Source organism: Pristiophorus japonicus, chromosome 5 (genome assembly GCF_044704955.1).
Source record: "Pristiophorus japonicus isolate sPriJap1 chromosome 5, sPriJap1.hap1, whole genome shotgun sequence".
In the NCBI taxonomy this organism is placed as follows: Eukaryota; Metazoa; Chordata; class Chondrichthyes; family Pristiophoridae; genus Pristiophorus; species Pristiophorus japonicus.
In genome coordinates this window covers 262,161,884-262,175,556 of record NC_091981.1, presented here as the reverse complement: position 1 = coordinate 262,175,556, position 13,673 = coordinate 262,161,884, and the positions used below count along the sequence as shown (strand labels likewise).

At 41.3% G+C, this 13,673-nt stretch overlaps 1 protein-coding gene across 2 annotated transcripts in view; it reads right to left on the bottom strand.

Moving 5' to 3' along the window:
• Positions 1 to 700: 700 nt before the first annotated feature.
• The window catches only part of larp4b (La ribonucleoprotein 4B), a 134,550-nt gene continuing 121,577 nt past the window's right edge, over positions 701 to 13,673 (bottom strand). For both annotated transcript variants that reach the window (XM_070881592.1, XM_070881593.1), the window contains exon 17: positions 701 to 4,205. In XM_070881592.1, coding sequence (XP_070737693.1) covers positions 3,912 to 4,205 — 294 coding nt within the window. In that variant the 3' untranslated portion in view covers positions 701 to 3,911. The remainder of the gene's footprint in view (positions 4,206 to 13,673) is intronic.

The following is a 13,673-nucleotide window of genomic DNA, read 5'->3' as shown; positions in this document are numbered from 1 at the left end:
CAAGAACTCATTGAATGGCGGTGCAGGCTAGAAGGGCCGAATGGCCTACTCCTGCACCTATTTTCTATGTTTCTATGCACCAAATTTAGTTTGACCGAACAAAAAGTCATCCCAATTCCAAGTTAGAAAAATATTCAGTGCAAAACATCACACACGAAACCATTTAGTTTGATATTAGAATGAAGGCATAACATTGGACTTCATCTTCCTTTGTGTACATGCAAACAGAAAAGTTAACTCCAGAATAACTTATCGTCTCTCGCCATCACACCCAAATTTTCTGAAGTGATGACAGGATTTTAAACTTTCTGGACCCTATGATTCAAGTATTAATCACTGTAAATGATCACTTCCAGCAACAGTCCTAAATTTCCCTTTTACTCATTTGTTTTTGTCCTAGTCATGGTTTATCTTGAAGTAGTGTTCCAGATTTATCTTTTCTACACCATTTACTAGCAAATATAGCAGGTCTCTATGAAGAACCCAAGTTCTTCATAGTGTGCCTTGGGTGACAACTTCCTAGACAGTCAGTCCCACTATGGACCTAATAGATACTAATATGGCAAGTAGCAGAAACACCTAAAAATGCATGTGCTTTACCACTCCATCATATTTATATTGCAGTAAGGTGGCAAGAAACAGAATGGGTGTGCTTAGGAGTCAGTATTATTTATATTGCAGAGAACACTACCACAGCAAATTGACTTTACAATTGCTAACTCAATTTATTTTTCATAAGCTACATTTTCAAATGAGACAGTTTTGCATTGTATGACACAAAAAAGAAAAATTAAATTACCAATAGTTTACATGTAAGCTTGATTCCAGTTTGTATCGCAGCATTTTAAGACAACAAAACAAAAAACCCTCAATGCTTCCAATAGATTTCTACTCCAAAGCAGGTTCTGCCATTACATCCCCTTAAAATCCTCAATTGTCCACTGTTGTTAGTGTAATTGGTTACAGTACACACATAAAATTGCAACAAGCTGAAGTAAATACAGCAATAGGCGTCGTCATGGCCATCTCCTGCTTTTATAAACTGCACTACACGCAGACAGACAAAAGGGGTCATTATGATTGGCTGCAACAGATTAATGTTAACAGCTCAGTGACATCAATTGAACAGTTCTGTTGTGGCATTCACAATACATTGTGTAGTTTGACATTCTTATGTAACTTTACTGAGGTGCAACACAAACAGGTAGCTGTTTTTATGTTGGAAGATGTACTCATTTTTAGTGCTTTATCCACTGTTTCAATTGTCCTGCCTAGATCCAAGTTTATGACAGTGTGCTTTGACACAGCAAGCTTCCGCAGACGTGACAGTTAAACAATGCAATTTCATATCCAGCTGCTGTCATGGAAATAACAGTACTCTCTACAACCCCCTGATCAGATCCGATCAAAGTTCCCTGCTCCTATAACAGAAATCAAGTAATTGTGTGCCCTTCACTTTTTAAAAAAAACAGCAAATAATTAACAGTGCACTCACACTTATAGCGGGATGCTGAACATCACAATAAAAATGTACCAGTTGGCTACAAGATAATGAATTGGTTGTGTGATCAGCAATTTTCACCGGATGCAGCTGTTGATCACCATACTTTCAGCAACCAAGCAAATTAACCCACAGTTGACTTTAACCCTGTACAAGTTGTCAAACTGCTGCACACACTGGCACCAGGGGAAAAGAGAGCGCTTAGTAAAGAAGAATGCAATGGCACAGCTGCTTTAGTTATTTTCTACCATTCAATTATATATTTTAAGTTCATACATAATTTCATCCTGTTTTGACGTGTGCATTTTTAAACAGTTACCTGAGATGTTAATTAAGATTTAAAAATAATGATGCAAATCAACAGGCTGACAAAGTTTTAGAACCTGTTTATTAGTAACCAGGTTTTTTTTGGGGGGGGGGGGTGGAAAGAGAAAGAAAACGAGAAGAGAATTAATGGAAAAGGCCATTTACCTTACTGCTGCATTTCCCCAATTTCCCCTTTTGCAGTGAGGGCAGGATCAGTTCAGCACACCAGAAAAAAAATATCCAGACTACAACACATTTTTTTTTGCTACATCCAGCTCAACAGCAACATTGAGGATATGCCAACAATATCAATATTTTTTTTATATCAGTTTTTTTTTAAAGGTACCTTTTATATGTTCTGATTATTTACAACTGTACAAGCAAAGCACACACTTCCAAGTGCACAAGTTTAATACAGTATTGACTATCTTTGCATTTACAGGGTTTTTAACAATCTGAAAAAAGGATCCAACTTTAAGATCTTTCATAAATTATATTACAAAAAAATGCTATTTACTGCTAGTTTGCACACATCTGATTTACCCAGTAAGACTAGTGACAGTAGATGTAACTGAGTAACTTTTATCTTGCCCATTCCAACCCTCTGGGGTCAGTTATAGCAACATCTAAATCTGTCTCGTACAAAAGTTAAGGCAAAGTCATTTTCAAGTTTAAAATGAAATTCAAGTTTCTCATTTTGACACTGGATGGAAATTAATTTATAGCATGAAAAGAACACAGTTGTTGAAATAATAATACCCTTTATGGAATAACTTACCCATTTTCTCCTATGACCAGCAAGTTTGTGCCTAGTGCTGTGCTGCCTTCTCTCTTTTTTTGAAGCAGTTAATTTAGTCTGGGTTACTATGACTATTAGCCATAGGAATTTTTAAAAAAGCCAATAATTTCTTCCTGTGTACCAAAACAAGAAGCAGCCACATATCACCTGCAACGTTAGTAGATGGCAGTAGACTCAGTGCACTCTTGTTCTTCGAAATTATATATTTAAAAAAAACTCAGCAACTAATCTAACATTTTACACACAGCAGAGACGAATCGCTAATCGAAAAAAAAACTGGCAAGACAAAAACATTGAGAGAATTCAGGGGAATTCCACTCCAAACTTTAATTCTCACCCCATTTCAAGTACTCTACAACGTACCAAATTACAGAAAGGTGCCAGTGTATTGACTGGGAGTTTCTCTTTTTAAAAAAAGGAAAAAAAAGCACTTGGAACAGAGCATTAAAAATAAACAACTGTCGCCACCTACTTTAGAGCACAGAGGTACATAAACCAGTCTTTTGCAGTGATTCATAATCACTATGTGTTACACATTAGACAGTAACCCTACCCTTATCCCCAAATCAACTGGCCGCTTACTATTAACAGTGCAAAAGTAAACTCGGAAGCATCAAGACCAATGGAAACCTACCCACAACATAAAAGAAAGAAACTAGACAGCTTTTTTCTGTTAAATCTACCATCCAGGTTATTACTCCAATCACTTCCCACTAACACCTAATGGGGTTTGAGATTTGTTGTACTTCAAGCCACTAGCCTCTATATAGAAACAAAAAAATATTTTTTTTTCCATGTCAGCATTCACACACTGATCATATTGTGCGCTAAATAGATCTGTGGAACAGAAAACCACCTGCAACACTGCTTATCATGAAAATAGATCCAATGTCTACTGCTCCCCATTTCATCCTTGTGTAATTACAGCAAACAAATCACACTGTTAACATAAAAGACCACATTCTGGCCCACAGCATAACGCTCATGCCAGTTTGCTGATCATGGTTCCATTTATTCCCCCCACCTTCAAATGGGCAAAGAATCTTTTCCCAATCCATAACTGAGCAAGAGATTAAGTTACAGTAGACATTACACAACATTTCACCAAATACTGAAAAGTGGTAGCCTAAGGCAAGTAGTATTACACTCTCACTCCCAATACAAAAAGTGCTTTTTGTTGCCTTCAAACCCTTTTCCAGCAACCCATTATTTCAACAACCTCTGTGCTCTGATTGGAGACTTTGGGGGGGGGGATTACACTTGAACAGACCAGACCCTTTAATCAATGCCACAATTTCTGCACCTTCAGTTGGGTGATTTTGGGGGGGTGTGCTGCTCTTTATTTGTACGCTTGTTGATGCCCTGAGGGGGTGTTCTGCGACCCGATTGTCTTCGCTGGTCTCGAGGCTTCCCTGGGTTTGCCTTTGCAACAGGCAGGTCTTTAGTTTTAGACTCTTTGTCAACTGGGTTTTCTGGAGCTTTTTTGTCATCTTTGTTGCTGACTGCAGTGTTGGGTTTTTGTTCCTTCTGTGGTTGTAGTGTTAGAGATTCTTTAGCACTTCGCTGGCAAATCTCTGCATAACTCGGTTTTCGAAGTTCCTGTGGAATTACAAAGAGAATGAATACTTGAAGAATAACGAATTATTCATACAAGACATTTAGTACGGTTTAAATTCATTAGCAATTATCATGCCTTTATTTGTTGAAACCTTAAAGTGGCCCAAGCTACTACTTTCCACTGATGTTGAGAGCACTGTCTCTCATTACCGTACAATTCAAGTAAAGGAAGAATTTGTAGCCTTGACCTCGGGATGTCCCAAGAATGACTTTTGAACTAAAATTACTGCTGCAATGCAGCAGGAAGGTCCCACAAACACTAATAAAATAAATTGCTCATTGGTTGAGGGCTGAATATTGGTCAGGACACTTGGAGAACTCCCCTGCTGCACTTTGAATAGTACCGTGGGCTCTTTTACATCCACTCGAGAGGACAAGTGGGGCCTTGGTGGAATGCCTCAGCCAAAAGAAGGCACCACAGTTCTCACTCAGTAAAGACTTTCATTTATATAGAGTCTTTCATGACCACTGGGCATCACAAAGTGCTTTACAGCCAATAAAGTATTATTTTAAATGTCATCACTGTTGTAATGTAGGAAACACGGCAGCCAATTTGCGCTCAGCAAGTTCCAATAAACAGAAATGTGATAATGATCGGACAATCTTTTTTAGTGATCTTGATGAAGGGATAAATATTGGTCAGAACACTGGGGATAACTCCCCTGCTCCTCAAATTAGTGCCATGGAATCTTTTACGTCCACCTAAGTGTGTAGACAGGGCCTCGGTTTAACATCTCATCTGAAAGATGGCACCTCCTCACTACTGTACTGGCTCCACTCCAGAGACTTGAACACACAATCTTGGCTGTGCTGCAGTGTGTCAGCCTAGATTTTTATGCTCAAGTCCCGTGAATCCACATCCTTCTGACAGAGGCGAGGGTGCTACCAACTGAGCCACTGGCTGACACACTGCAGCACAGCCAAGATTGTGTGTTCAAGTCTCTGGAGTGGAGCTTGAACTCATCACCTCCGAACTCAGGAAAGAATGCTGCCTCTGAGCCAGCACTGAGACAGTTCTTTACAAAATGAAAACACAAGTTTTCAAATTTCATTAAGTTGTACATGATGAAATTGGGCTACATTTGCAGGCTCAGAGACATGGACCATGAACAGCAGACACCTCAAGTCGCTGGAGAAATACTACCAACGATGCCTCCACAAGATCCTACAAATCCCCTGGGAGGACAGACGCACCAACATCAGTGTCCTCGTCCAGGTCAACATCTCCAGCAGTGAAGCACTGACCACACTTGACCAGCTCCACTGGGCAGGCCACATTGTCCGCATGTCAGACATGAGACTCCCAAAGCAAGCGCTCTACTAGGAACTCCTTCACGGCAAACGAGCCAAAGGTGGACAGATGAAACATTATAAGGGCACCCTCAAAGCTTCCCTGATAAAAGTGCAACATCCCCACCGACACCTCGGAGTCCCTGGCCAAAGACCACCCTGGAGGAAGTGCATCCGGGAAGGCGCTGAGCGCCTTGAGTCTCATCGCTGACTGCATACAGAAGAAAAGTACAGGCAGCGGAAAGAACATGCAGCAAAGCTGTCCCACCCTCCCTTACCCTCAACGGCTGCCTGCCCCAACTGTGGCAGGCTCTCGTATTGGACTGTTCAGCCACCTAAAGACTCATTCTAAGAGTGGAAGCAAGTCTTCCTCGATTCCAAGGGACTGCCTATGATGATGTGCACAAACTATACAACGGTAATTCGCAAATAGAACATTCCTGGATTAATAGTCCTATTTTGTATAAAGGAACCCACACATTTAAACTGACGAACAGCCAGAGCTGATCCCAAATCTGCAACACATTTCATTTGTAAGGAACACTAACTACATGTCGAAGTAACCAGGTTTCACTGCACATTGTTCATCCCTTCAATGGGATCCTCAGAACAGAAGGTTTGCTGGAAGTTATGAGATTGACAGACTATCAAAGCAAATATGTCCTATTCTAACAAAATCTTAAAACCCTTTTTAAAAAAAATGTAAGCCCAGATGTCGATGAACATGTCACAAAACCCCACTTACTTCCTTGTTCATTGTGCCTTGGGTACATTGTACCAAAAGTACTCCCTTTACCATCCCCCTTCTCTTCAACACAAGTATATACTCTTAAGATACTTCACACTGAAGTCACTTCCTTTCTCCCATTGCATTCTCACCATTTTTCTCATTTCAAGATTACATAGGTGGTGTATTCCAAAATCAATATGGCACAATGAGCACTTCTAATAGCAACTAAAGATCATAAATGCAACCAGGTCTTTTAATAAGTCATTACCAATTTTTCATAGTGCATTTCCCTGTGAGCGCTACAAGCACTAATCCATTCCTGCCAGCTTCTGTGTTTTTTTTAAAATCACAGTTTAAACTCAGTAGAAACAGCTACGTGCAAGATACAGTGCTTACTCCCATTATTTACTGCTCAGTAGCTAGTGAATTACCAAGTGTCTAAATAAAAAAATACTCCAGGGAAAGCTAACAAGAATTATTTGAGCCTTAAAACACGATCTCCTTGCTCATTATAGTCAGGAATTACAAGCGAAGGATCTGGCAGACTTGTACTTTTAGTATATGAATTTACTTTCTGCACTCCCAGCAAACACCAATTGCATGCATCCCTGTCTAATGGGTGCCTGTCAGGTAGGAATCACACCACACACATGTCTAATATAGGTAATTGAAGGAAAATTCTTCGGGATGTGGGTCTTGCTGGCAAGGTTGACATTTATTGCCGATCCCTAGTTGCCCTGCTAAGAGTATGGCTTGTTAGGCCACCTCAGAGGGAAGTTGAGGGTCAACCACATTAGTGTGGTACCAGTGTCACATGTAGGTCAGACCGGAAAGACGGCAGGTTGTTAACGACAATCATACAAATTCACAGTCACTTTCACCGATAACAGGTTTGTAAAAAAATAAAATGGAAGCCAAATTCAAATTCTCAAACTGCCATGGTGGGATTCACACTTGCGTTGTCTAGATTACTAATCCAGTAACAGGAGCATTGCACGATTATAAACCTGATTTGGATTCGGATACACCGAAGCATTCGTTTTTCTCTCCACAGATGCTGCCTGACCCGCTGAGATTTCCAGCATTCTCAGTTTTGATTTTTGTACTTTTTTTTTTGTTGTTGACTATTTGTCCAGGAAAAGGCAGTGTTTAATTTTTTGTTGCTATATTAAATTAAATGGGGTTCACTTGCCGTTAACTCCTAAAACCACAAGTTATTCAGGATGTGGATTTACACTTTTACCTGGGATACCAAAGCAGTTAACGGAATTGTGCTTTCCACATCACGATGATGCTTTCCACATACTAGTTTCAGATCATGGGAAATGTCCACCAGATGTGCTCAATAGTATTTTTTGAAAGGCTTCCATTCATTGAGCACAATGCTGGGTCTTAGCTATACAGATTCTGCAGGTCCAATAGATAAGCTTTCAGCTTTGTGTTGGGGAAACAATAGCTTGCACCAGTTGAGTTGAGAAGTTGGAGAGAGCCATATAGCTCGTTAGTTAATGGTCATTCAGTCCACGATACTGACTAGTAAAATAAGTTACGCCACAACAGCAAAGTTTACATAATTCATTGTTTTTGATGCTACAAAAAGACAGAGTGAGGCTCATGAAAGGAAGATGCAGCACTCGAGACACCATGGAACTCAGTTACACAATGAAGAATCTTATTGTTAAAGCCCATAGGCCTTAAAACAGTACCTACTTCACGTTAAAGCCTTGTCTGCTGAATTTGCTCCAATGCCCCAGTCCTCCGTACAATTAGCTACATGACAAAAAAAACTTGGCTCCCCTTTCACCACTTCACTACATCAGTCCCAGCTCGCCTGCCTCAATACTGAAGTACCACCACCACTGCCTAATTCATCTCAAAATACACAGAATTCCATTTCGTCTTCCATAATGGAATTATGTCCTAAAAACTTGATAGTAAAAATCAATGATCACTTTAAAACAATGCGAATCACTAATTGCCAATATGCTGGACCTGCATAATACACGGAATCACAGAATGCTAAATTTAGCACTCCTGACATCTTCATGCACCATACTCTGAAAATTAGCGCAGAATGCATACATAATTTAAACCTGCATCTAGACACATTAAGCAATCATTTGGAGAGTTAAAACAAAATGCATTAGTTAATACAAAAATATGCTTCACCAAACCTTTTTCTCCTTGAGCCATGTGACCATTCTACCAAAGTCTGCCTGCTCAAGTCTTCCGTGGGTTTAAAACAAAAACTTAATGTGGGCAACAGCCAGTGATTCAGTTTAAACTGTTGCAAACATAGGGAGTAGAAAGCAGTTTTAGGGGATTAACATACCTACAGTTGCCCTACCATAGCTACTGCAACTGAAAAGCACTCAGCAGGTAGATTACCTACCCGATAAAGCGAGCTTCATTCTTTTTGAGTAATGTGCATCCTCTACATACTGTAGCCTAGCTTGATAACTCCTGGGAAACCATGTGGTGAGTATGCACATGAAATGTCACTGATATTACAAGGGCACAGCACTGCACATTGTTACCTACTCCTGCGTTTGAGAGAATTACCATCACTGCATCAATATTGTTTAACAAAAGTGAAGCAAACCACTCAACAGTGTGACACCCAAAATACAAACATGCCCCAGGGCCTGTGGGGAATTGTAGCTTTTGTCGGATGTATTATTCAAAAATTGAAGACTGAGCTACCATGTTGATAATCTATCCTCCTGAATGCACAAGAGCACACCCTAGTCGAGTTAGGCCACGTGTAGCAGACATATCAGCTGTCAGAACTCATCTGCCAAATGAAATGATTGTACACTGCAATTCAAATCTAGGTAGTAATGTCCAGTAAAGGAGAGGAATGCTTCATGTGGCAGCCAGATATATGCTATTAAAATGGAACAAGATTTCAGTAATGCCCAGAAAGCATACATAGAACAGGTGGATTTAACCTTTACCCATCCCTCACCCAAACTTTCTCCCCCCAATATAGTAGTTACAATACATTGTCATCCACTTGGCTATTCATTAATTAATCAGTGATTTGCCTGGGGCCGATACACCATAGAAAACAAACCTTTCAGGCTTCTTAAAAAGCTCTGTATTAGATACAACTTCGGGCTTTGCGAGCATCAGCATAGAGGAAATTAGGTCACAGTTCTGACAATGTCGATAAAATAACGCAACAACTTCTTGATCCAAATGAAACTGGAACGTAACTTACATGGGACCTAACTGGACATATTCCTAAAACTGACTATCCATGGCAATATCCCATCAACCCCAATGGGAATAGGTTGTGAAGGATGGAAATAGTCCCAACATGAACTTGAACAGAACTCAGACAGAAAACGCTGGAAAGACTGGGTTCTGACAAAAGATTACATCGGATATACGGCACAGGAACAGGCCATTCGGCCCAACCAGTGCATCCACGTGAGCCTCCTCCCGTCTTTACTAATCTAACCCTATCAGCATAACCCTCAATTCCCTTTTCCCTCGTAAGCTTATCTAACCATCCTTAAATGCATCTATACTATTCGCTTCAACCACTCCCTGTGGTAGTGAGTTCCACTTTCTCACCACTCAATTATAGCGACATACATGTGTAACCAGAGAGAAAAGAGGAGGATAGATTTTAACCCTGCCAGCTTGGTGAGGTTGCGTCGAAGGGCTTCCCACCCGCCACCATTTTAATGCATCAAATTTTGGCTTCGGGTCAGGAAATTAAAAGGTCAAAGATGCAATCCGATGATATCATACCCACTCCCAATGCATTTTAATTCATCATCACGAATGCAATGGCCTGCGCAGGACCAGACAGTAAAATCTACAGGAATGGTTGATAGTTTCTGAAGCATTATTAAAATAAATGCGGGGGGGGCGGGGGGTGTCTCAGCTGCAGCTCACTGGATCATCGGCTATTTTTCTGTCTGGTTTGAGAGATTTCCCAGATTCCAGATAGTTGTTACAACACTTTTGTTTTGCCTTAAAACCCTTAATGAGCTTTCTCGACTTATTATGGGAGCCATTATTACTTTGTTTTTGGAGCAAGACTTGGAAGTGGAGTAGCAGCAGCAGGCTCTGCAACCACTACCACCAGCAGCTGGGCCTTTCAGAGACAGCACACACAGTTTATGGGCCAAGAGTCACCTGCATGGACCTTTGAGGAATGCAGGAGGTGGCTGTACTTTGAGGCAGGCTAAAATAAACCTTGAACCTCTTGCAACCGGACCATCTGCCTTCTGGACCAGGGAGATGCGCCGTTCCAGTGGCCCTCAAAGTAACCACAGCCCTGATGTTAACTCTGTTTCTCGCTCCAAAGATACGGCTTGCCCTGCTGAGTATTTCCTGCACTTTTAATTTTTAATTTGATTTCCAGCATCTGCAGTATTTTGCTTCTTAACAGAACTTGTGGATCATCATATACAAGTTTAAAAAAAAAAACAATTTGTGAATGCATTAAATTGACCGGTTGAATTTAAAATAGTGAATTTGAATAGGTTAAAAAAAACAGGCTGCGGTCTCAGGGATTCGTGGGGGGTAGGTGGGGGAGAAGAGGAAAGGAAATTTAAAAAAAAATTGCAAGGGATATCAAAAGCCAACAGCTAAAGTTTTTATAAATATATTGAGAAAGTAGCAATGGGGAATGTGGGCCTGACTGATGCAAGCGACACTACAATGGATAAGAAAATGGCAGACTTATTGGGCTCAAGTTTCCACACGATAAAAAACGGGCACCCCTCCGAGCTGGGCTCCCGTTTCCCGCGCCTAAAACGGCACCGGAAAAAAAACTCGTGATTCTGGAGAGCCCTGCAGCTCCTTGTCTGTTTGGCGCGGCGCCCAGGGGGGCGGAGCCTACACTCACCGATTTTGTAAGTGGGAGGGGGCGGGTACTATTTAAATTGTTTTTTTTCCTGCCGGCAACGCTGCGCGCGCGTTGGAGCATTCGCGCACGCGCAGTGAGAAGGAAACATTGGCACTCGGCCATTTTTGTAGTTCTTTGTAGCTGTTTAATTTTTGAACATTTTTTAATAAAAGCACATTGCCATCAGCACTGAGGCTTCCTGCAGCCTTCTCACTGTCTCTTTCCCGCCTGCCGTCGGGAACATCTTCCTCCCCCCCACCCCCCCCCGCGCTGCGTTCGGGCCCGCCCGCCGTCTAGAACGTCTTCCTCCTCCCCCCCCTGCCGGTCGGGAACGAACTTGAGGCTGGCTGAAGCACTTTCATACAGGTAGGAAGATGGTTTATTTAATCTTTTCGTTGCTTATAAATGTTTATTCAGGTTGGATTTATTTGTATAAGTATAAATAAGGATTTATTGTAGCATTTAATGACCCCCCCCCACCTCGTTCTGGCCGCCTAATTTGTAACCTGCGCCTGATTTTTTAATGTGTAGAACAGGTTTTTTCAGTTCTACAAAAATCTTCACTTGCTCCATTCTAAGTTAGTTTAGAGTACGTTTTCACTGTGGAAACTTTCAAATCAGGCGTCAGTGGCCGGACACGCCCCCTTTTGAAGAAAAAATTCTGTTCCAAAGTAGAACTGTTCTACCTGACTAGAACTGCAGGAAAAAAAATGTGGAGAATTGCGATTTCTAAGATAGTCCATTCTCCACCAGTTGCTCCTAAAAATCAGGCGCAAATCATGTGGAAACTTGGGCCCATTAAATGAATACTTCGTATGAATTTTCAGTGGAGGAAGACGAGAAAATACCAGCACGACAAGGGAACCTAAAAATAAGTCAAGGAAAGGAACTTAGTGGATTCAATGTAAGTTTAAAAAAAAATATATCTAAATGGTAAAATCATAATGGGGAAAACAATGGGACGTACGACAAATATTCCAGATTTGATGGTTTTCACCCCAGGATAGAAACATAGAATATAGGTGGAGTAGGCCATTCGATACTTCAAACCTGCACCACCATTCACCATGGCTGATCATGCAACTTCAGTACCCCATTCCTGCTTTCTCTCCATACCCCTGGATCCCTTTAGTCGTAAGGGCCACATCTAACTCCCTTTTGAATATATCTAACGAACTGGACTAAACAACTTTGTGGCAGAGAATTCCACTCTCCTCATCTCGGTCCTAAATGGCTTACCCCTTATCCTTAGACTGTGACCCCTGGTTCTGGACTTCCCCAACATCGGGAACATTCTTCCCGCATCTAACCTGTCCAATCCTGTCAGAATTTTATATGTTTCTATGAGATTCCCTCTCATTCTTCTGAACTCCAGTGCATATAAGCCTAGTCAATCCAGTCTTTCTTCATATGTCAGTCCTGCTATTCTGGGAATCAGTCTGGTGAACCTTCGCTGCACTCCCTCATTAGCAAGAATGTCCTTCCTCAGATTAAGAGACCAAAATTGTACACAATATTCAAGGTGTGGCCTCACCAAGGCTCTGCACAACTGTAGTAAGACGTCCCTGCTCCGACACTCAAATCCTCTCACAATGAAGGCCAACATGCCATTTGCCTTCACCACCTGCTGTACCTACATGCCAACACTCAATGACTCATGTACCATGATACCCAGGTCTCACTGCACCTCCCCTTTTGCTAATCTGTCATTTAGATAATATTCTGCCTTCCTGTTTTTGCCACCCAAGTGGATAACTTCACATTTATCTACATTATATTGCATCTGCCATGTATTTGCCCACTCACCCAACCTGTCCAAGACACCCTGCAGCCTCTTAGCATCCTCCTCAGCTCACATTGCCACCCAGCTTAGTGTCATCTGCAAACTTGGGAGATATTACATTCAGTTCCTTCTGCAAACTTGGAGATATTACATTTATTTTACACACTAATCTCTTGTGCGGATATTGAAAGAAATTGCAGTTAGACTCAATTTGCTAAAGCTCTCAAGAATTGTGCCGTTGGACTGGAAAATTGCATTCATCACGCCATTACTTAAGATAGGAGAGAGGAAGATATCATAACTACAGACTTATCAGTTTATCAATTGATGGGGATATTACTGGAATCTATCAGACAAGAGTGACTGAGTACTTGGACAAGCATGAGCAGATCAGAGAGTCACCATAGATTTGCAACAGGTAGGTCATGTTTGATTAATCTAGCTGAATTCTTTGAGGAGTCCACTAGCATGTTGAGCTAGGCCATTTAAAAGTGAAATCAGGAACAACTTCAGAGGGGAATGGAAATCTGGAACCACGCCCCCAAAAGGCCGTGCATATTGGGTCAATTGAAATTTTCAAGACTAAGATCGATAGATTGTTGTTAGGGAAGGGTATTGATCAATATGGAACGAAGGCAGGTTAATGGAGTTGAGGTACAGACCAGCTTTAATCAAAGTGAATGTTGGAACAGGCTCGAGGGGCTGAATGGCTGTTCATATGACATGAACAGCCAAACAACCAGCTAGGTTAGTGAAGAAGCCTGGCCTAGCAAGGGAAAC